The sequence below is a fragment of the Ricinus communis genome, chromosome 5, assembly GCF_019578655.1.
Source record: "Ricinus communis isolate WT05 ecotype wild-type chromosome 5, ASM1957865v1, whole genome shotgun sequence".
Lineage (NCBI taxonomy): Eukaryota > Viridiplantae > Streptophyta > Magnoliopsida > Malpighiales > Euphorbiaceae > Ricinus > Ricinus communis.
In genome coordinates, this window is record NC_063260.1 from 21760967 (window position 1) to 21786294 (window position 25328).

Below are 25328 nucleotides of genomic sequence, written 5' to 3' on the forward strand. Positions count from 1 at the left end.
CACTTTCTTATTCATTTGTAACTTAATATTAGTAACTCATATGCGATGTGTAAATATATGTGGCAATGATGTATAAGTTGTTGATAATAATGACACGTCATTTGCCAAGTCACTCTATTTTGATTAAAATTTTAATTTAGTTATAATTGCAATCAACTATTAAAATCTGATCATTTAAATGAAAATTAAAAAGATTGACTAAATTTACAATTGTATGTAAAGGACTGGATTTTAGCGTCATTAAGTCTTGCTATAATATTCATTACTTTTACTTTTTTAGTAGTTAATACTCTAAAAATATACTTTTGTCCATTTATGAAATCTAGTAATGAAATTTACGATCCATATAATAATTATGGATTCGGAATGAACTTTTGGGAAGAGAGTAAGGAAATGTATAAAGCAAGATGGATAATGGTTGACAAAAACTCATTTGTTCCAAGGTTGAATTAAAAGAAAATATAGGGGAAGAAAATAAATGGTACTCAAAACTTGAAATGTGAACTGGTTTGTAAGCTTTTATAGAGTTTCATATTGATATTGATGAAGAGAAAATTTGGATTATGGAATATAGAACAAAGAATAATATAGGATATTCCTTTATGTAAAAGATCTAACTAATATTCATTGGTTAAATGTAAATGTTGATTATGCAAAATTGTAACGTTCATTGCATGAAACAAATATTATATAGTTGCATGAATAACAATAGAATAATTGAACATACAATTTAACAATGAATATTTCATTATTATAATTAAAAAATATATATCATCCAATAAGCATTTGGTTAAAATGTGTATTAGTTAAATATAATTTATTCATCTTCAATAATTAAAATGTACTCGGATGTGTTTATGATATCCAATATATATACAAAATAAATAATAATGTGTATAAAACAAATAAATCAGTATTTAAAAAATTCAAAAAGTATCATCACATTTTTAAACTAGTATTCAAAAGAATTTATTAGTATTCATTTGCTAAAAATAAAACATTCACCTTCGATATAAATAATTTACTGAATATAATTGCATACATATTTACAGTGACAGTTGAACAAATTAATTATTAACAAGTTAACATTTCATTTTGTACAAAAATAAACAAGGATATACTATAAAATGATATATTATTAAAAAATAAATTTACTATTGTAGTAAAAAAAAAATACCAAAAATATAAAAAGTATATAGTAATAAATTATTAGTGATAATATAATACAAAATAAAGAATTAAAACAAGAACGTAAAAGTAGTATAATAATCATCTACCTTGCAATGATTTTAAATTCATAACTCTTTTACCTTTTTAATTAATCAATTAACTTTAAATTATTGTAGCCCCAACTATGATCCATAGTCCCGGTTAATGGCGAATCATTAAGTATAACAATTGGCTGATCGAATCCCTTTGTTGCATTTTTGTTCTGTCATGTTAATTCAATTTTCTATGTTTTTATGTTTATTCTTTCCCAATTCGTTAAGATTTCTTAGACCCATAGGAATACGTATCCTATCGCATATCTCCGACTCAGCATGTTCCTAATCCAATTAGAAGAAGAAATCTATCTCAAATTCCTTAATATAATATTAGCATTGCTCTATTACTACATAAATTAGTATAACTTATAAGAATTATAATAATAAAACGACATAAATTAATGTTTGTCAATAAATTAAAATTAAGAATATCATATATTGTTTTATGACTTTTTATTTTCAATTTTTATAAAAATCTGTATTAAAATTTTAAATTCTATTATAAATATATATATATATATATATACTAAGTCATTAATTTCTTATATATTTATAAAAAAATTAGAATTAAATTAGATTAATTCTATTAGGATTAGGAGATTAATGACTATTTAATTTTATAAGGATTGGGAAGTTGAACTAATTTGTATAGAATTAGAATAGGATAACTGATTAATTATAAGGATAAGTAAGTTTTCTTCTGTCTCTACAATACAAACTGCAGCACTAGGAACTGTAAAGTTTTGAAGCGAACATGATGATGTCTGTATTCAGCAGCTTGTTTAAGGATAAGGGAAAAAAAGAAGCTGCCGGAAGGCTGTCTATGTCACAAGATATATTACTTGACATCCTCTTAAGATTACCGGTGAAGTCGATCATAAGATTCAGAGCCGTGCACAGCTCCTGGTTTTCTTTGACTTCAAGTCCTGAGTTTACTCTTAAACATCTCAATCATGCTAGAGCGCGCTCTCTTAAACACGGAATTGTAGAGGTTCGTAATATACACTTCGGAAATCCATGCCTCTCACTTTGCAGTTTGAAGAAGCCGGTAGCTGAAGATGCTGATCATGAAGTAATAGACATTCAGAATCCTTTCGGCAAAGTGAATCACAAACCATATATTCGTACGGAGATCATTGGTTCATGTAATGGATTGTTACTTATATCTGTCTTTAGATATAACAAGGGGTTAATAAGAGAATTCATCTTATGGAATCCGTCTACTAGAGAGCATGAGAAGATTAGAAAAGATAGGCTTTCGGACCAACCTTTTACCTATATATTTGGGTTTGGCTACGACCACTTTAATGATAATTACAAACTCGTGGAAGTGTCTTCATCGCTAGCATCAGAAGAGACTTCAGTTGATGTTTATAATCTTAAGGAGCGTTGCTGGGAGAGAAAAGACAGTCAATTCCCCTACAAATTTCTTTGGCATCGACCAGGGACTACTCTAGCGAATGGTGTGCCACATTGGATTGTCCGAAGACGGGTTAATAACGAGAAAGTAGTTATTTCTTTTGATTTGGGAGAAGAGAAATTCAAGGAAGTGCCTCTACCTGCATCCTTAAATGATCCAGTTTTTATTTCTAATCTACATGGGTACCTTTGTGTGGGCAGCCTTAATTCTCAAAAGATATTCGAATGGAAGGTATGCGTGATGAGAGAATATGGAGCGGAAGAATCTTGGATTAAATTGAACATCTCTTTTCCTGAAACAGCACCCAAAATGGGACTTCTTTGTCAATTTACACCCCTTGAATTTACCAAAAAGGATGAATTTATAATGAGTTTAGACCACAAGGGCATAGCTACATATTGCCCCAGTAAAAATACATATAAGCCTGTTTTGCTTTCTGGTGGTCCAAAGGGATGGAGTGTGGCTACTTATGTGGAGAGTCTTGTATCTCCTAAAACCTACAACAAAAGAGAAGATAGAACCCATTGATATTTTAGTTTATATAGTTAATGAGTTTCTTTTTTCTGGCTATGGATGTTAATTATTATCGTTTTGATAGGCATGCATTTGTTATAAAATTTATCTACTATCTTTTCTTTTCTGTTAGTTGTTTAGATCGATGGTAGCTTCATCCTGCCATTTTTGGGGGGCATTGATCAGTTGTTATTTAACATTTGTGTCAATTGATATCTTCCAATTATTTAATTTATTTTTGTGAATGTAATATTTTTATGAATTAAAAGGTTAATTTTAAATAGCTCTTTTGGAATTTTTGCTAGCAATTTATCATACAATATCCTTCATAGTCTAAATCTACACAAAATAATTAAAAAGTACTAAAAAATTCATTTAAAAGCTAATTGCTTAGTAGAAATATTATCAACCAAGTATCAAGAATTTATTTTATCATGGCTTACCAATGAGCACATTTACCTATTTACTTCCATCTTCTTTATAGAAAAACGTAGTCTACCTATATATTATAACGTTTCTAATACATTCTTATATATGTAACTTTTTTTATTTTAATAAAAAGTCACATAATAATATAATATTTTAATGCATTATTTATTTTCTAAATATAAAGTATAGAGTTAATTTGACTCTCTACATATAAAAAAAATTAAATTTCACTCTCTATTTTATATTTAATAATTATATTATAAATTCTTATACACTTAATTAATTTGTGATGAGATCCACTTATATATGTGTAAAATTATTTAATTTTACATAATCTCTCCACCAATGATTTCCATCAAATCTGATATATATTTTGTTTCATATTTATCTTTTTAAATTTTATATTCTCTCTTATTCATTAAATAATTATATATTTTAATTCACTTTCCATCTATCAAATATACAATTTATCCTAATATTATAAATATTGAAAAAAACCTAAGAAAATCTATATGAGAAAATTTAAGGTTGAGCGATAACATTTCCTACAGTAAAACATAAAAGCAAACTTAAAAGATAACAGCAGAAATTCTTCTCTTCTAAGGAAAGAAAGATCTATTAACTAAATAAAAGCAACCAATCACTATTGATAAAAAATAACAAAAAAAAGAGGAAAAGAAAGAAACCATATAAAAGGGAAAAAAGAAAGAAACTAAATTTTAAAACAATAATAAATGACAGAAGAAATAATGACAAAACAAGAACAACAGAGAACATGGAAATTAATATATATATATATATATATATATATATATATATATATAATATTAAAAATCTTGTCCGTAAAACATTGACATTTTGAACATTGCTGTTATTTTTTACTGTTGAAAATATTATCGCTCAAGTTTAAATTTCCTCGTATTGATTTTTTTTATTTTTTTTATATTTATAATATTAGAATAAATTATATATCTAATAGAAAAGGAGATTTTTATAATAATTAGATAGTGAATTAAAACATATAACTAATAATAAATTGAAATATATAGTTATTTAATGAATAAGAGATGATATAAAATTATAAAAGAAAAATTTGAAATAAAATTTATAGTCATCAGATTTGATAGAAATTAAAATTTACTCTTGAATGTATTTTTAATTCTTTAGATATACAATAGAAAGTTGATTTGACTCTCGACATACACGAAGAGTCAAACTTTATTTTCTATTTTTTATTTAATAAATACACTATAAATTTATATGTACTTGATGAATTTATATTTCTAATTCTTATTTTTTCTATAAGTAAAACTAAAAATATAAAAAATACACATACATTTGAATAAAGTACTTTATTCTTTATATTTAAATATTTTTTAAGATGATTTTTACATAGAAATTATTAAAAAACACTATATTATTATTATAATTTTAAAATTATACTTTTTTAATTACAAAAATTAAAATGTTCCAAGGTGTTGTAGTATAAAGTAAATTGACGCCTTTTTGAGGTTGGGCAACTGCGGAGTTTTAAGGGTAATGATGCCTCACAATTCGGAAAGCAATAATGATATTCACAGCTAAGATCCGGAAGTCATGATTTACCAATTAAATTGGGAATCCAAAATAACTTGTTCTTCTTCTTCTTCTTCTTCTTTTACAAAATTAAGGCCACAACTCATGAACCATTGACTCAAACATGTACGAGTTACAGGTGTTGGATATTGCAGTATAATTAACTAAGAGCGAATGTGATTGATTGTTTTTGTTTTCTTTTTCCTTCGCTTTTCATTCTTCGTCTATTCTTTTTAATCATTTTTCTCCGATGAAATCTTTATAGGAAAGGAAAGATATTCAGAAATTCTTTTAAAGCAAATATTAAGAATTGAGAGTGAAACACTAATTTGAAGTTAAAATTGTAGATTGAGAAAAATTGGTTAATTGAAAATTAGGGATTAAGAATTTCGTTGAAGAAGATTAATAGAATGTTAAAGTGACAAGGTTATTGAATGGTCGTTTATGTGTTACTTAGATGGACTAAAATTTGGAGAAAATTTGTAACATTATCATTCTTCATTCAAAAATATATAACATTTTAAGACGAGCGTTGTGATAGCTTCATTTATATATATATATATATAATTAAGGTATTTTAGTGATTTATTGGTGTATTTTATATACATAATATGTAGAAATATGTGTTTATTATCTTAATTCAGCCTTATTATCTAATTTCATATGATATTGGCCAAAGAAAGAGAATAAGAGCCAAAAATACATAAATGAATTTTAATTGAACTATTGTTGCACAAGTGGATTATCAGTATTGCAGGCCTAACCGAATTTATAAAAGCCCACAAAAAAAAATAGTTATAATATAATTAAAGATAATTATCTTTTAAGTTGTTTATTTTGTTTAGGATAATTAAGAGTATAACTATAACAGTATTGTGCTTAGAGAAAGATTTTGAAAAAGAAATTTCTATAAGCAGTGGAGATCAATTAAAATAGGGGATCTATTATTCTTCTCTCTGTGAATTTTCTAGAGTTCATCTTCTACAAACACTTAATTTTGCATTATTCTATCAAAGATAAAAGATGATTTTTAAGACGTGGAGAGTGATAACTAATCATATTTGTCCCTTGAAGAACTTCTGGATTTTGAGAGAGCTTTAATTTTTTATTTTATATTTCTTATGTCTTTCTATTTAATTACAATGACTGTTGGATTAAATATATCAATCTAAGTTTCATAAGTGTTTAGTTTGACTTTTTTACTTATGTATAAATCTTATTTATTATGAGTTTAATGAATGATTTCTTTACCTTCATACATGTATTAGTTTCATTTATTATTGTTGATTGACCATCATATTAATTTAATAATAATATTTGTTATGAAAATCTTTAAGTTAAAAATATTAGAAACAACATCTTTATTTTAATCTATGTTGGTATAAGAAACTTAGGTTGCATCATTAGTTTGAGTGACTTAGAAAAAAGACACATCACCGTCTCGTTTATTAGATTTAGACTTAAAGAAAAATAAGGGGACTACTAAGTATAAGCTAGGCTAAAAGCTATTTCTCATATAGTTTACATTAAATATTTCATTTACAGATTTATTTTCTAGTTTATTTAATTTCTTTTATAAACTTTAAAACTATTCTTAAATATTGACTTAGAGCATTTAGATTTATTTTAGTATTTTTATGTGATAGTTGGTTTTTATAATATATGTTCTCTAGTTTCTTGTGAAATTGATGCCGTAGTGAACTTTTTCATACTAACATTCGATTCGTACACTTACGAATACTAAATTTAAGACATCACATTTTCATTATCTGGCTTATCTTAAAGAATATTATTGTCATTTTCCTAATTATTTAATTAAAATCTATTATTTCTTTAAGAAAAAATCATCATTTAGTCGGATGTTATTTTCTTAAAAAAGGAAATTATTATTTAATTGGGATACATTTTTTTAAAACTTCAAATTATTTGGCCGCATTTAAACATTAAATTTCAAATCAATTATAATTTCATTTTTGAATTATATGTTTTAAGAGATTTCATACATTTTTCTGAAAGGTCCAATATTATGTGTCAATATAAGATTTTAGGTTGTATTAGTTTTATTTAAATTACATGCTTTGAAGCAAATATATATTAATGAATCTAAGAGACTTATAAAATCCCCTTTTTAAAAAAAGAAAAAAAGAAGAAGAAGAAGAGGAGACCTATGAATTCCAAAAAGGGTATTATAAAGCATACAAAAACATATAAGCTATTATATTTTGTTTAGGATTAAGTACCTACATGTATGTAAAATACACAATAGCAGTACGTTTAAGTTAAAAGTCTCCTAATCCATGTTAAAAAAAAGAACGAAATTGCACAATCTCAGTCTCAGACGTGTTCCTAATCCAACTAAAAGAAGAAGCATACATGAAGCTTCTTAATTTTCTGCAAAGAGAAAACATATATATATAGATACAAGTAGCATTGGTAGATTTAAAGGTTTTTCCAAAGTTTTGAGGCAACCATGACGATATCTCTATTCAACAGGTTGTTGAAGGGTAAAACAAAGAGGGAAGCTGCCGGAAGGCCGTACATTCCACATGATATAATACTCAGCATTCTTTTAAGACTACCCGTAAAGTCAATCATAAGATTCAAAGCCGTGCATAGCTCCTGGCTTTCTTTGATTTCAAGTCCCGAGTTTTCTTTTAGACATCTCCATCATGAAAGAGCATGCTTCCATAAACACGGAGTTATACAAATTCGCAACAGACACACCGCATACCCATGCCTTTCACTTCGAAGCAGCTTCGACACCGCAGCAGAAGATGTCGATCGCGATCATGATCTAGTCGACATTCAAAATCCTTTTGGTGAAGTGTATCACAGCACCTATATTCGTGCTGAGGTCCTTGGTTCTTGTAATGGATTGTTACTTGTATGTCTCATTCATCGTGATAGGAGGTCAAGGGAATTTTTATTGTGGAATCCTTCTACTAGAGAGCATGAAAAGATTAGCTGCAATTATTACAGTCCTCTTACCAATATTGTCGGGCTTGGTTACGACGAGTTTAATGATAATTACAAGATTGTAGATGTGTCTTTTAAAAGACCAGGAGAAGCCGTCATTAATGTCTATAACCTCAAGGAGCGCTGCTGGGAGATAAAAAACTATGACTTCCCCTACAAGGTATATTATTATCAACCAGGGACTACTCTAGCGAATGGAATCCCCCATTGGCTTGTGCTAAGGCGGGTTAATTACGCAAGTGTGGTTCTGTTATCGTTTGATGTGGTGGAAGAGAAATTCAAGGAGGTACCTCTACCTGCGGCCATAAAAGCTTCAACTTATATTTCTACTCTATATGGGTACCTTTGTATGGGAGATGCCGATTCTCGAGAAATATGGATGGTGTGGATAATGAGAGAATATGGTGTGGGAAAATCTTGGATTAAATTGAACATCTCTTTTCCTGAACCACCTGAAATGCCATTTCTGTATCGCTTAATACCACATGAATTTATAAACAAGGATCGAGTCGTAATGAGTATAGATTGGATGACTCTAGTTATATATTCCCCTAGTAGAAAGGAATATAAGAATGTTTTGATTTCTGATCAGGAGTTCAGTGTGGCGACGTATGCAGAGAGTCTTGTATCTCCTAAAATCTACAAGAAAGAGAAGACATGATCCAAAAGTATTTTAATTTTAGATAGATAGTGAGGAGCGATTTTTATTTTGGCTACAGATGTTAATTAATTATATTTTTTTGATAGTTTTAGGCCTCTATTTCATTACTAATCTTACATCTTTAAAGTATTCTACGGTGTTTGCAAATCAATAGTGTCTTGCTTACTTGTGATCATTAAAACTGGTTCATAGATTTGGTAGCAATTTAATCATTTTGTCGCTAAAACATGTGGGAAAATTAAACTTTCAAAAACTAATCATAATCATTGTCGTTTGCTTGCCATGAATATATGAATTAGAAAATGTACACATTTGTCATGGTGAATGAAATTTTTGCTCTAATTACCACCATAAATTCCTACATCAATCGTGTCTTTATTGGCCATTTTTAGTACCGAAGATGATGAAGTTCACACTTATGTCGTCTGATAATGACCACCGCGCAGTCAGGGGATTGTACACAAATCCAGCCATTTCTTTAACCTGGAAAGACCCAATCGCAAAACAAAATTAAAATTAAAAGATGGATCAGTGGCACGAGAAATGAACAAAAAGAGAACATCTCTCTTACATCGATAGAGCCACGCTTAAGGATCAGTACCAGCTCTTCGGGAGTGAGGAAACTTGACCATTGGTGGGTACCTTTTGGAAGCTGTAAGATATGCAAAGCAACATGTTCAAACTTTACTCTTTCCAATATCTAAGCAGATATGCAGCCCTGTAGCCTCAACAGTGACAATGTATCACTATAATTTACTAAACATGAATGCCAAAAGATATTTGGATATTGTTAACCTCAGAAATAACAGTGTTATATACTCCAGAAAAGTGGGCAAAAGGAAAGGGAGAGAAAATGGCAACGAACAGATTTCAAGAGTGCAGAGCTATTTTTGCTTATTTTGTGTTTTTCCAAATTAGGTTTCTCATATCTGTATAAAACTTCTAATGCAAGTCTGTCCTACATGAATCTGATACATTTCATAAACAGCCTGCTAGTGTGCGAAAGCATTAACCCAACACAAAGCGGATCAAGTTTGTGTCAAGTGAATACACCAGAGCTACAAGGACCAACCAATGCGACAACAACTATGTCCTGGAAAGTTTTTGAGGTAATCTAATATTAAATATTAACAAGCATTATACCAGGAAAAAAATGTCCTTCCAGTAGCAAGCCTGGAGTATCAAAAATGAGTGCAAGCAACTGTACAGTAGTGAATTTGAGGATAGCAAACAGATGGAGGAGATTATCGAAGTATCTAAGAGATACTGGAGTTCTTACATAAGAGACATTCTGAAGCAGTAATAAACACACTGGTAAGGAAAATGATCTATAGGTAAGCCAAGTCCCCACAGAGAAGAAATTGACATAACCAACTGCAGAATTACAAGAAGGAATCATACCCAATGGAGAAGATATTCTGCGGCAACAATGGCAGTCGCATAAGATCTCAAGGATCGATTAACTGTTGAAACAACAATAGCTCCACCAGGACAAGTTAACGCTGCCAGAGACTTGCAAAATTCAGCAGGATCCGCTACATGCTCAATTACCTTAAGTGGAAAGTAATCAATTAACAAACAAATTGGATATGCTCTAATGGCAAGGACAAAAACACATATTCAGCACCCAAGTATATGTTCTTTTATAGAGTTAAAGTAGTTTTATTAAACCATTTCAAAGCTGAAGCCCTACAATTTAACTTATCTCACATCTCATGCATTTCGGGCAGGCTGATCAATTGCTAACCTAGACAAATCATCACAACTGACAATCCCAAGACAAACATGCAAAACAATGTGAAAGAATCAATAGAGTAAGTTGATCATGATCCGCATGTTTACCTCAAGTGCAATCACAGCATCAAACTTCCTCTGCTCCTCAACTAGCTTTTCTGTGCATAAAATTGCATTCAAGTAAAATCTTTCCAAGGTTTTTAAAAGTCATAGGAAAGAAACACTGCTGGGAACATAAAAATTACTGAGATCATCAAGGAGGAAATAAATGCAGCAGGCAAAGAATAGAAGAATTCACATAACATTAAATCATATCAAAGGTTTGAACAAAATGGAAAAGTAACTCATCTTCACACATAGGAAATGTTGATCACCGTAAGGAACTTCCAAGAAAGTTATGCCATCTATTAATTGCATATGCACACACAAGCAACCACTCTAACTTATAATAACCACAATAGAATCAGCAGATGCATCAAGTAGAGATGACACAAAAACAAACAGCTGCTCTAAGTGGTGGCAATTTAGGTGCATCTCTCTCAAGCAAACTAAACATATGCGGAGCAAAACAATTGGAGTTGACTACTGACTCTAATTGTCAAGAGGATGCCACCATTGATTCTTACAGATGAAACATAGTCACGAGATAGAATGCCAACTTCAACGTATAGCAGGAGCAAGATTATTGGAAAGCTTAACATACACTAGGGATGAGCAAAAATTACATGTACCAGCTGTTGTGCAACAGTATTCAATTGTTGAAGTCAATGGGTCCAAATCCTGTGAAAACAGAAAAAGAGTTGAGGAGTTAAAATCCAAGTTTCTAAACTGAAAAAAAAAAAAAGTACAAAATAAATCTGATAAAGTACATGAGCAGCTTCACTATGAATATGCTTGATCACAAATGATTCACTTGAATCAATAGCATAAATCTGATAAATGGAATGACAAGCTTGGAATTCAAAAATTACTAGCCAACCAGTAACTCATGATCAATAAATTAGTAATTGAATTGTCAGTATATATGAAAAGAGAACACAGAATGCAAGACAAAAACAGAAGATGTTTTTTCCCTAGTTTCTCAATTAAAGAGGAAACTGTAGGTCTCTTTCTAAAGGTGTTGGCACATGGAAACTCCAGTAAATGACACAACCTTAACCTGGATTCTTCCTACCAGCTAGTTATGTCAGGAGTTGTGTCTGGTGTAAACTCTAGCAGAAATAGACACACATATACTGATGCAGTTTAGCTTAAAATACAAAATAACCATACGGCATGAAGGCATGCAATCTTGATATTTTTCTCCACAGCATCAACTCCTGTTACAGTTGCTCCCATTCGAGCTAAAGGCTGAAGAAGCACAAGAAAGAAGAATAATAGTTAGATATTAGCAAGGTTCGGAAGCAACAAACAGCTATTATGTATCACCATAAATTTCATATTGAAACAATTTAATTTATTTACTGCCAACTGAGAAGTGCATCTACATGCACTAATTCCAATTCATGTAAATATGATTGCACTTGTTAATTCTTGAGCCAATATATTGTATAGCTGTAAGCAGGATATTTAGATGATTTTACCCATCAAAAAACGCTGATACATTCTATAAGGATTTGTCAACCATTATTATAGAATTCTCCACAGAGATATAGACAAAAGAGTAATTTGATAAAAACTAGAAGCACCACAAGTAAAAGACGAGGCCAAGACATGGAGAATCAAGGCTGGAAGAAATGGTCCAGCTAGTTGGAATTTTCATGTTTGGTAACATTTGAAGATGAAGGGCTTCAGAAATCAAAGAATTAATGCATAATCCAGGTAGCTATCTTTTAAATTTTGAAATTAGACCATAAATAGTAGGCCGTGCTGCTTTGAGCGAGTGCATCTTGAAAAGGCATCACAGTGTAAACTTCACGGAATCATTGACTGAGCAAAAGAAATCCTTCTGGCAAACTAGATATCTGGCTGCAGAACAGAGTAGAAACTTGATAATTATCTAACTTAGAAGAATAAGATACCTCAGAAAGAATTCCTCCACCACAACCAACGTCAATAATTTTTAATCCGTCAAAAGGCCTAGCTGAGCTTTGATTCTTTCTGAAATAATAAAAACTAGTAAGAATGCACGGAGGAGCCAGAAAAATGTGTTGTCTCACATAAAAAACAGGCCAACAGCACATTGCCAAAAGCCCAAAATTTCAAATTTATTTTCCCAAACACTGTTACTGGTTATTCCAATAAAAGATATAGAATCTCTTGCTAAATTGTAGCCTTCTTCTCAAGGTGGTGTTCATAAAATAGAAATAAATTAACCTACACTTGGTGATATTTGAAATTAGGTGATACGAAAATAGGGAATTGCCCATAAACAGAAGCAAGGTGGTAGAGATAGAGATGCAGGACTACAAGCACAATGCAATTGTAAAGTTAACTAAGCTGAAGGGTTACTAATTTGAAACTCTTACAATGCCTTTATGCTTTATTCTTGTCAGTGTTGAGCAGTGACAAAGGATTACATTCATGATAATTGCACAACCAAGAAAAAGATTTTGGGAAGGATATATGAAAAGATATTACGTTGTAACATGTAGCAATCTTGTATGCAGAATGGAAAATGAAGCAGTGCATCAAGTTAGAAACTATAACCACATTAAATATCGGAAATTGTGTTGTTATTATCAGATCTTGCATGTCAAAAAGACAAACAGAAAAAACTTCATTGAAATTGCTGAGCTTCCTGAATAACTTAGAAACAAGTCTAACATCTTTTCAAGCGTAAACCAAATAGAAGTAAAAATCAGGAAACAAGCCTATCAAAATCTCAGGTTTTTGAAGATCTATTATCTAAAAGAAGCATGGCAGTACTACTCTTAAAACCATCATTTTATAGGAACAAAGTCATACACTGTATTGCAAGACAAATACCACATGATGCCTAGCAATTCCCAAAAACATGATAACACAAGCATGGTTACCCACTATACAACTGCAATGTCAAAGGAAATCACGCTCAAGATTCAAGCCACGCAAGAAGTAACAGAATATGAAGCAAGAAGGAAAGGAGCAAATATACAATAAAAACAACATACCGGAAATGTCGACAAAGTGTGGAGCGAATGAAAGCGAGTCTTGTGGGATTCATCGCATGCAATGGTTTAAATGGCCCTTCGGAATCCCACCTAATGATTTAAGAAAATTAATAAATCGCAAAACCATTCCCATATATCAAATTGTATTCTGTAATTTTGTTATTTGATACTCCATAGCAGACTTGGAAACAACCAACAATAATATTCAAGTTCCATATCTTACTCTTAACATTAAAGTTAAGTACAATCCAGTATATATCAGATTTTGATAAATACGGAGGAGAACTATTGCAGATATCATTAATACCGCCTAACTAAATTATCTTAATCTAGTAATTTTACCCCATTGGATATGTTCACTAAAAATTCAAGAATATTAGAATAAAAGCAACAGAAAATTAAGTAAAAGAAAAGCCAAAACTAACCAAGTATCAGCAATGGCTGAGAATTTAGCAAGTTCGATATCCTTCAGAGACGACGCCTTTTGATGTTTATTGTCAGCAGTCTTCCTATTATTGTTGTCATATGGAGGAGGAGGAGCAGAAATTGGCTGGTGAGAGAAATGCCTTATGGTGGCATTGAGCAGTCGTTGGTTAGGGTTTGGTCCGATTTGAAGATTTTGAATTGCTCGAATTTTAGTCAGCAGCTTAGAGGCGGCCATGGCTGTGATTTTTTTTATTTTGATTGCAGATTATTCCGATTTTATTGAGCTTGTAGAAGGTGGCGAGATTCGTGAGCAAGAATTGATGAGGCTAAGCGCGAGAGAGGTAGAGAGCGGGAAAGACGAGGGACTTCTGATACTAATAATATTAACACGTTCAGTTGGCAAGGAAGATTTTTTTTTCTGGAAGCGATTTAAAATGGTCAGGTCTTTTTAATGGATGAAGCCGATACGGGAAAAAAGGAAATAGTCAAAAGGGAAATGTTCCCGAACAATAAAGAAAATAATATAGCAATTATCAGCAGATTTTAGCAATGATATTCATCCTCTCCAAATTTAAGTTATCAGGAAACCTTTTTTGACGAAACACAATCTATCATTGTAACTCTTGGAGACTAGCTGCCCTTCATCACTACACAAAACCAAAATGTCTCATTAATTCCATTCCTGACGAAGTTTTCCTCATCAAGAATCTCTTCGCCTCCAGTCTTTCGTGGCAAATTTTCTTCTTCAGTCAGTAAATCTTTGGTCATAAAATTATTTCCTCACTATTCTATTCCAAGAAACATCAAAATATTGGCATCGGAATTCTAGTCATCTACAAAACCTCCTCTTAAGAGTTTTTGAATTTTTTCCCAAGAATAATGTGAGTTCTTTTATTCAGCCATTAAATTGGTAATGTAATTTTACGAATTACGGGAGAAGATTTTATTTTGCTGCAAATTGAAAACAGTATCCAAACATTTTAAACACTTAATATTGGAAGATATATGTAATTCACCACAGTACTATAAAGCCATCACAGCAATGTAAACATGGCAAGCAAACAGAAATAGGCCTATTGGTGATGGGAATTTGTTGCTGAGACATGGGGATGAAACTTTAGTTTGGTCTACCCATACAGACGAAGTGTCTTTTGCAGGTTTAATTAGTTTCAGTATTGCCATTTAGCCTCTTAAGACATCAAAATAAAATAATGTAAAACTTCATTAAGATCTTAAAGGATATCACCAAATCTACGAGGAATATCTACGCTAAATTACAACACAGGTATAACAGAATTGTTTAGTTTGCCTTCTTCTTGGGCGTGAAGGATAATTTTTTCCCTCTAAATGTCATCTTCTCTCCCACGGTTAAGTATAATTAGACCACTAATTTTGACCCTTGGAGAGCCTTTAGACACAAAGTCCATGGGCCATCTTGACCCTTTGCTTTGCATTTCAGGACCGCACACCCTCTAGACAGACCTGGACTGGATTGGAGCCATCATGTATTTCTCTTTGAATGTATTGTCAGAGTGTAATCTTTCCTTGTCATTTTTCACTAGTCCTTCTAGCTGCGAAGCACTCTTTATAATGAGATTGATCACCGCGGGCATCTCAGGTTTTATGACGATAGGAATAAAGGCAGTTGATGTGTTGAAAAATTATTTGGAGGAATGTGATCATCCAACTACTCGTCGTAATTATGGACTTTGCGCAGATGGAAAATGCTCGTCCATCAGGATTTGGAAAAGATTCAGATGTTGCATTCAGTAGTTCAGAGATTAATCCAGGTCTAAACCCATGTGAATATTCTGAGCTAACCGTTTTTCTTCCTCCCTTTAAAGACACCTGTAATTTCAAATTTCTAAATCCTAGTGAAGCATTACAGAGGTGGATAGCTGCATGAATTTGTGCGCCAACTACTTTTTTTTTTGTTTTTAAAGCTGCTCTATTTCGGTATAATGTTGGCTCTAATTTGGAGGGGAAATGCTAAATACGGTCACAAGTCCTTTCACTGTCAACTGACGGAACGAATAGGTTTAAATCAGAGGCCTTCATCAAAATGTCAAAAGCTGACGATCTGAATACTAAAGAGCATTATTCGAGTGTTACTCCTTCCAATATCATAATTCTTTTAGCAGGACCAACAATTGAAGCCTTCTTTATGTGTTTCTAATAATTTATTACTTTATAATTAAGCATTGAATGAATAAGAAAGAATGGAATATTACCCAGATTTCAAGATTCTCTTGCCAGGAGCTGGAAATAGCAATTCGGTATTTGGGTCAGTTTATGAAGGAAACAAATTACAAACATAGATATTAGAGAGAAAATTGCAGTGGAGCGCGTAGACAGGAAGAAGGAATTCTTAGCTGAGGTCAAGACTTTAGGGAGGATCCAACGTCTCAACCTTGTTAGAATATTTGTAGACAAACACAGCTAACAGATGAGCAAATAACCACACAATTATTCATGTGAATGATTGACTAATATACAGCCAAGTTTACAGCAAGAAAAATTCAAATACAAATCCTAACAGTTCCCTGCGATATCTCAGCACTTATAGAATAGGTAAAGACATTTTGTCAACGTCTACTGTTTTACTAAGTCTTTATTCAATTCAAAACTAACTCAATAATCCCTCCCTTAAGCTAACTGTGGAACACAAGTTAGCTTTATCAACTTCCTTTTGAACTTCCAGCTGACTCCTGAACTTGATGAAGGCTTCTGTCTGCAAAGGTTTAATCATCAAATCTGCAATTTGATCCTTGGTGCCACAGAATTCCAGTTTAATTATTCCATTTTGAACTAGCTCCCTTAAAAAGTAATAACGAACATCGATGTGCCGACTTCTTTCTTGCATTACTGGATTCTTAGAGAGCTTGATAGTTGAACTGTTGTCACAAAATATGACTATTCCTTCTTCATGTGTACAACCAAGCTGCTCGCATATTCTCCTAAACCAGACTGCTTGGCTTGAGCATCCAGCAGCTGCTACAAATTCCGCTTCAGTGCTTGATAGTGTAACAATCGGTTGCTTTTGGACAACCAAGAAACTACCCCTCCACCAATCGTAAAGACATACCCCGAGGTGCTTCGTCGATCATCTAAATCACCGACATAATCACTGTCGGTGAAGCCAACAAGTCCTCCACCATACCTCTTGTACATAATGCCATAATCAATTGTGCCTTTTATGTACCTTAGTATCCTCTTTGTTGCTTGAAGATGTAGAGTTGTTGGTTTAATCATGTATATGCTAATAAGACTTACACCAAACATTAAGTCAGGTCTTATAACAGTAAGGTACATGAGACTACCTATAATCTGTTTGAAGTTTGTCTCGCATACTGCAACTCCCTTCGTGTCTTTGTGTAGCCTAGTTCCAGGAACAATCGGTGTCATTACCGATTGGCATCCTTCCATGCCAAATCTCTGCAGAATCTCCTTAGCATACTTCTTTTAGCATATGAAGTTCCCATGCAATGTTTGCGTCACTTCTATCCCAAGAAAGTATTTCATGAGTCCCAGGTCCGTCATCTCGAATGTCTTCATCATGGATTCTTTGAATTCTTCCAACATGTACTCACTCTCACTTGTATAAATTAGATCATCAACATATACACTTACAATAAGTAAGTTACCTGAGCTGCTCCACTTTGTGAAGAGAGTTTGTTCATTTTGGCATTTGTCGAAGCCTTTTTTAATAAAGTATCTCTTCATTCTGCTAAACCAAGCCCTTGGTGCCTGCTTTAATCCATAAAGTGCTTTATGTAGCTTGAGTACCTTCCTATATGAGCCTTTCGCCTTAAATCCCTGTGGTTACTCTACATAGACATCTTCTTCGGATTTCTCATGAAGGAACGCAGATTTAACATCTAATTGAAGAATTTTCCACCTCCTTGGGGCTGCTAACGCCACTATGGTTCTCACTGTTTCAATCCTTGCAACTGGTGCATACACTTCACCATAGTCAACTCCATAATTCTGTGAATATCCTTTTGCCACCAACCTTGCCTTGTGTTTCTCTAAGGCACCACCTGCATCAAGTTTTATTTTATAAATCCACTTGACACCTATCACCTTTGCTCCATTCGGCAAGTCAACTAGGCTCCATGTTTTGTTCTTCTCAATGGATTCAATCTCTTTCTGCATTGCATTGATCCAATGTTTTTCCTTTACAGCTTCCTCAAAACTGTTAGGGTCGTTGGATATGACCATCATGACCATGTCTGCAGTTGTCACATTCATCTCTTCTCCACTCATATAATCACCAAGCCATGCTGGAGTGCGACTGATTCTACCACTTCTGGTTTGGAGTTCACTCTGTGAGGCAGCAGTAATTGTGCTTGCTGTAGGAGCATTTAGGGCAACAAGGGAGTGGGTTGCTGCAGCTTCATTCAAGGCAGCGGATGAGGCAGAACTGCCCAAATCAGCCACACTAGCACTGCCCAAAGTAGTGGTACTACCCAGACTTGTTCCATTGATGCTTTCTTCGACTGTAGTACTTCTACTAACTTCTCTTTCTTCCCTCCCTTGCTTTGAAGTTTTTTCAGACAATACATCATCAATTGTATCAGTTGTCTCCCAGTCGAACTGCATCAAGTCCTCTATTGCATGTGTTGTTGTCCAATCCCAATGTCGATCTTCGTCAAACACAACATCTCTGCTCAGTATGGTTTTATTGGTGGTTGGATTGAACAATTTGTACCCCTTTGACTCATCGCTGAAGCCAATGAATACATACTCTGTGCTGCGTTCATCAAGCTTTGTGCGTTTCTCTTTAGGTATATGGGCATAGGCAATGCAGCCAAAAACTCTGAAATATGCAACAGATAGAACTCGTCCACACTATGCTTGCTCAGGTGTAACATGCTTGAGGGCAGTGCTGGGACATCGATTGAGCACATGATTGCTCCAATTGACTGCTTCGGCCTAAAACATCTTTGGCATCTTCTTTTCTAAGAGTATGGATCGCACCATATTAAGGATAGTACGATTCTTGCATTCAGTTACGCCATTTTGCTGAGGGGTATATGCAGTGGTGAGTTGACGTCTCACTCCTTGTTCTTCACAAAATTATCAAAACTCGTTGGAATTGAACTCACCACCACGATCGGTTCTCAAGCATTTAACACCTTTACCTGTTTCTTTTTCCACCATTCTTAAAAAGCATTTGAAATAGTGTAATGTTTCTGACTTTTCTACTAAAAAATATACCCATGACTTCCTACTATAGTCATCAATCAAGCATAATATATACTTCTTACCACTAGTACTTACAGGTTTGATTGCTCCACATAAATTGGCATGGACTAGTTCTAGTACTTGTGCAGCCCTCCATGTACTTTTCTGAGGAAATGCTTGTCTGTGGTGCTTTCCCAAAAGACATTTTTTGCACGTCACCGAGGTTTGCTCCAGCATAGGTAAGCCATGCACCATTTTCTTTGCTTCTAAAGCCTTAAGTGTTGCATGGTTGAGATGTCCATACCTCTTATGCCATAATGAAGTAACAGACATATTGTTTGTAGTAAAGAAACATCTTTCACCTTCTTTAGCATTAAGCACTTCTGGAAATATAAGAAACATCATGTTTGCACTCATGGAAGTTTCAACTATTAGCACCCTTATTGGATGGAAAATCTTGCAAGAACCTTCCTTAATCAATACAGTGAGTCCTCGCTCTTGAAATTGACCAAGACTTCAGAGGTTATTTCTAAGCTCAGGAATAAAGTAAACATCACAGATTGTATACAGCTTACCATTGAGTTTAACACGAATGTTACCTTTGCCTATAACTCTCTTTCGTGTATTGTTCCCAAGCTTAACAGATGTGTTGAAGGTGGTATCCAGCCTTGAAAACCATTTTCTATCCCCATACATATTATTAGAGCAGCCTGAGTCTAGAAACCATGCATCATCCTTTCTGCCAGCTTGAGTAAGTGTCATGAGCATCATCCCAGAATCATATTGTGTTGAACCACAGTGTATGATGGTTGAAACCATTGCTTCTGTTGAATCTGCTACTGCTGGAGCTATCGACAGTAGCTTTTCTTCTTTTGCTATTTTCTGCTGATCAGTAATAGCCATAAGTAGCAGTTCTTCCACCTCTTCTTCAACATAATTTGATTCATGTTTCCAATCAAGACATTCAGATTGAAAGCGACCAAACTTGTGACACTTGTAGCACTCAATATTCTCTTTGTAATGGCTTATTCTACTTTGGCCACGGCCTCTGCCTTTGGCTGCAAATCGTCCTCGACCTCTGCCTCCTGCCTTGTCATCGTGTGTGGCCTTGAGTGCCTGCTCATCATCTCCATCCTTCTCTTTCTTGAACTTTTGCTCATGTACAAGCAAAGAACTTTGAAGTGAGTCCACCGATAGACAAGAAGTGTTTTTAGACTCTCCAATGGAACACACTATATAGTTCCACTTCTCGGTAAGAGACCGTAGTATCTTCTCTACAATCTTCACAACTTCCATGTCCTCACCATAACTACGCATTTCATTAGCAATTACCATAGTTTGAGTGAAGTAGTCAGTAATGCTCTCACCGAGTTTCATCGCCAGCATTTCAAACGAACCTTTGAGACGATTCAGCTGAGCCCTTCTTACTCGTTCATCTCCCTGAAACTTAATCTTCATAGTATCCCAAAGCTGCTTGGCAGTATCACGTTTGGTGATAGTCTTCAAGGTGGACTTGTCAATGGCCGAGAATAGGTAATTTTTGGCCTTCAAGTCCTTTAGACGCAATTCCTCCACTGCTTTACGATTGGTTGCTGACAGTACTTCGTCGTTGTCGGATGGAATCTCAATTTCCACGACACAACAATACTCCTTCGATCGCAGCAAGTTCACCATGAGGAGACTCTAGTGTTCATAGTCACTATTAAACCGTGGAATACACGGCTGAGCAAAACTACTCCCTCCTTCATTCTGCATCTCCAGTTGTTCTCCTTGTTTGAGTTGGACTCTATGAATAACTGAAGATGCTTAACCTGTAGTGTTTCACTCACACTCAAATTTGTAACTTGAACTTGGTCAGGCCTTCGAAAGAAAAGTGCTTTGATACCAAATGTTAGAATATTTGCAGACAAATACAGCTAACAGATGAGCAAATAACCACACAATTATTCATGTGAATGATTGACTAATATATAGCCAAGTTTACAGCAAGAAAAATTCAAATACAAATCCTAACAGTTCTCTACGATACCTCAGCACCTATAGAATAGGTAAAAACGTTTTGTTAACGTCTACTGTTTTACTAAGTCTTTATTCAATTCAAAACCAACTCAACAAACCTCATAAGGCCAATTAGGGGCCATACAAAAAAAATTCCAAAGGCTTTCGGTGTATGAATTCATTCATAGATAGATGGATTTTCTGTAGGGAACCGTCTCACCATATAGATTATGTAAGAAGAAATTATACATTTAGAAATCAAACCTCAATGCATACTGTTGGACTCAAAGTAGTGGCCCCGCTAAGGAACTCTTGATAATTATTGCCAGCTTCTATATTTTCGGTCTACGAATAATATATAGTTTTTATTTTCACAAATAAAACAGAATTATTATATTTTTGGGGATGTGGTGATATTTTCTAGCAATATCATCAGATGTTTCTTAGTTATTTTAGTCCAACAACTATTCTGTTACTTAATTTAAGTCAAAGAAACAAGGCGCATTTAGAAAAGTGAAAGTGGTAAAGAATAATTAATAATTATAGATGGTCTAAAAGTGCCTGCTTAGTAAGTTCTTAAGATAACTTGATTCGAAACTCTCTTTAATAGCAATTACCATGATATATCATTTTTTCTTCTCTTTATTTCCTTGATCTTGGTACATATATATATATATATATATATATAGATGTGACCGGACCTTTATTCTTTGTGTTTGTTCAGAGCATCTACCAGATGAGATACTTGAATATTTTAAGAGCGCAGAAGAAAGTCTAATATTCTCTCAGGAGGTGGGCTCCCTTCAATATTGTCATTTACTGTTCTGGGCATTTGGGCTTTGGAAGCTGTAGCCATATTGTATTCATATACGTATACAAATATACTGCTCTACGAGTCTTGCAGCATGTTAGCTCTTGTAAAATGCAGTTTGCAGTAGACCATAAAATGGGAATCGAGCTTTTGCCAATTGCATCGAAAGTAAAGAGTAGTTATTAGAGTTTATAATCAAAGTCATGCTGTGTTGTTTGACCACATATGCAATGCCAGCTCAAGCATTTCTGAACCTCCTAACGAGAGAAAAAGGAAAAAACAAAAAAGAAAGAAAATCTTCCCTATTTTCGGCACTGTACTTAATCTTTTGATATATAAAGATAGAATAGAGAATTTCAAACAAACAATTAGAGTCAGGATAGTGTGTTGACTCGTGGCTCTATATTAAAATTATGTCCTGCGTGACCTTATTAATGACCAGCAATAAATCGTACGATTATACGAATTTCTCAGCACAAATTTAGACCACTAGACAGACACCGCAGCCGCCCAGTTGGGTCCCACGATCCATAATAGCCGTTGGATTGAATTATCGATCCGTGATTAGACCTTTGTGCTTGCCAATGCCAAAGCTGAAAAAGCTGGTGGTACCAACAAAGTAGATAGCTAGTAAAAACAAAGATGGTCCTCTTACATCAATTGCAGATTTAAATTTCATAGATGTGGTTATTGATTGTATCTTTTAAAGGGTAGATTGATTGTTGAAGGCTCCACAGTAAGTCCCACTCGCCTGTGCCTTGGATGCTATACTATAATGTGCTTTCAGTTTTAATTTCCCAATTGCGAGTTTGCAGTTCCACTATCAATTATATATACACTGGCTCTCCTCTCATGGATACAGTAGATTTCTTTCATGAAGGAGTTGAATCTTTCTCCTTTTGCTCAGTGTTTCCTCATTTTTGTAGTGGTAGGGTAATCTCAGAAAAGATAGAAAGTGTGAACTACTGAGCTGACGGAAATTGTTGTCCTGCTCCCAGAGTACAGTGCAAGTCCTATCTATACTATACTCGAACACATCCTGATACAAAATAGATTAAAAATAGTAGTAAAACCCAAAATGTATATTAAAAATTTACCCTATTTTCAATGTAGGATAGAGTTTCCCCAATGCTCCCAACTTTTCTTTTTAACTTCTGAAGGAATACATTTGTCACTTTCCTATAGCAGGAAAGAACCTTATAAAGCTTGTTAATTACAAATTGTTGATCCAACAAGTGATTGCTTTCGCAAGTCTATGTTTACTTATTTCTACTCCAGTTGATTTAATAAAAAAAGCTCAGAAGACACGCTCCAATATAATCGCATGCCGATTACGTGAGAATTAAGTGAATAATAAATTGTAAAGCTCATTGAAAAAATTCAATTTGATTTAATTAAATCCTAAAATAACTAGACTATCCCTTTGATTAGTTATAAGATAGTTATGTTTTTTGCTTTTTAACAATATAAAATCTCTAACATTCTTTCTCGAGGACTATTGAAATTTATTAATGACGTTTTATTGTTATTTAAAATTAATAACTTCCTCTGAAATTTAAAATTGAACTGAAATACAACAACCACACTGTAAAATTTCTAAATTTGTACAATCGTTTTGATGTATTTTAATTTTCTTTTACTTTAGCCCTTAATTTTTCTTTATAGAAAAAGTTACATTTTTTTCTATTTACTTTTAACTTTTCCTTTTTAGAATTTATCATTCTTAACTTGAAAAATAAAAAATAAGAATACACCCATCTTTTCAACCTCTGGCTTTAGAATTGATTATGGGTCTATTGATAAGAGAGAACACCATGCACACATGAAGGGAAATATATATATATATATATATATATAATATATAAATAAAACTAAATTATGGTAGTGAAGTGAATAGAAATTGAAACAATGATTCTTTATGAAGGGCTTTGCCGCAATTATTTACATCAAAGTGGGGGACCACTAAAACCACATCTACCGCAAATTTCCAACATAATTGGGAGAGATTCAGTGATATGTATTGTTAAACATTCATTCCTTCAAAAATAATGATACATTCAATCCATGCACATAGAAATAAATATATAGTATTAAGCATATGTTTTCCCTTTCTTTTCTCGCATGCAACTTTATCATCAAGTATTTTATTTTCTAGATCAATTCAGCCACAAGTCCTGATTAGAGAAGAAATACATTTGTCAGAATATGACCTAGTACATTCAAAAAGATTATTATGGAATTTATCTTTTGGTGTATTAGAGATTTCACATTGTTAAAAAATAAAAAAACACTAATAAATCAAATGGTTAATTCTAATTATTTTGGTATCAATTGAACCCAAACTCTAAATTTATTTATTGAACTCTAACATTCCTCCATACAAACGAGAAGCTCCCCCGATGGTTACTTATAGCTGAAAGATCGAGTGAGGAAATTATTATAATAAATCATTGCTGGTATATAATTACGTTCTCCAAATATACGAAACTTGCCTTTGCCATGTAGCTGGATGGTAGAAGTTCATGCCTTGTACGAAATGCAAAATACTGAATAATTGAGCAGTTGAACAGTTGTTTTTTGGAGGGGATCATCATCACTTGTTTAACGACCAAATAATCAATGTAAATGTAATGTTGGATGTAGTTGGTAATAATTGCATGTAGTTATACCAAAGTTTGGAGATGAAGCAAGTACCTAGCTAAGTGTCTCGTTCGAATAATACTTCAGAAAGCGAAATAAATTAATTGCGTGAAATAGAAAGAAAGGTTGACACATACATATGCATCTACTTTCTTGTTGTGATTGGCTTCTTATGGTGTTTAGTGTAGTTTACAGGTTATATGAGAATTCAACTGAAGCAAACCATGAACATAGTGCTTGCGGTTCTCTTAGTTCAGAGATTTACCTAGCTAGGTCTCATCTAGTTAGGATCTAGTAATAGAGCTTAAACAGTGTTCAGCCAGATTTGATGGTAGTTAGCATAATTTACATCGAATTATATATTGATATTGGGTGGATCCAACTCCAATTATTTCTAGAGCGCTCATTAACTTAATTTCACTTTATCAATTTAATTTCTAATATGATATTATAGTAGGTTTGGTCTAATTTCTTAATTAGATTTACAATCCCAAATATTTTTGCTAAATTTAGATATTGCTGTGAGTGACGATCCTTAACTAAAAAGTTCACTTATCTTCCTGATATGTTGCAGCAGACAGAGAAAAGTGGAGAGAATGAA

The 25328-nt window shown here is 33.1% G+C and overlaps 3 protein-coding genes across 3 annotated transcripts; 2 read left to right on the plus strand and 1 right to left on the minus strand.

Moving 5' to 3' along the window:
- The first annotated feature begins 2019 nt into the window (after positions 1-2019).
- LOC112535344 (F-box/kelch-repeat protein At3g06240) lies at positions 2020-3213 on the plus strand. Its single transcript, XM_025157914.2, has one exon. The coding sequence runs from the start codon at positions 2020-2022 to the stop codon at positions 3211-3213; it is 1194 nt and encodes a 397-aa protein (XP_025013682.2).
- Positions 3214-7284: 4071 nt separating this feature from the next.
- LOC8275180 (F-box/kelch-repeat protein At3g23880) lies at positions 7285-9085 on the plus strand. Its single transcript, XM_002522212.2, has one exon. It carries the CDS (start codon positions 7673-7675, stop codon positions 8837-8839), a length of 1167 nt encoding a protein of 388 aa, XP_002522258.2. The 5' UTR covers positions 7285-7672; the 3' UTR covers positions 8840-9085.
- Positions 9086-9093: 8 nt separating this feature from the next.
- LOC8275179 (ubiquinone biosynthesis O-methyltransferase, mitochondrial) lies at positions 9094-14789 on the minus strand. Its single transcript, XM_048374779.1, has 9 exons — positions 14091-14789; positions 13666-13755; positions 12595-12673; positions 11846-11923; positions 11305-11353; positions 10682-10731; positions 10241-10390; positions 9411-9491; positions 9094-9322 (listed from the first exon to the last, which is right to left on the minus strand). The coding sequence occupies exons 1-9, from the start codon at positions 14324-14326 to the stop codon at positions 9215-9217; spliced, it is 921 nt and encodes a 306-aa protein (XP_048230736.1). The 5' UTR covers positions 14327-14789; the 3' UTR covers positions 9094-9214.
- Between the last annotated feature and the right edge of the window lie 10539 nt (positions 14790-25328).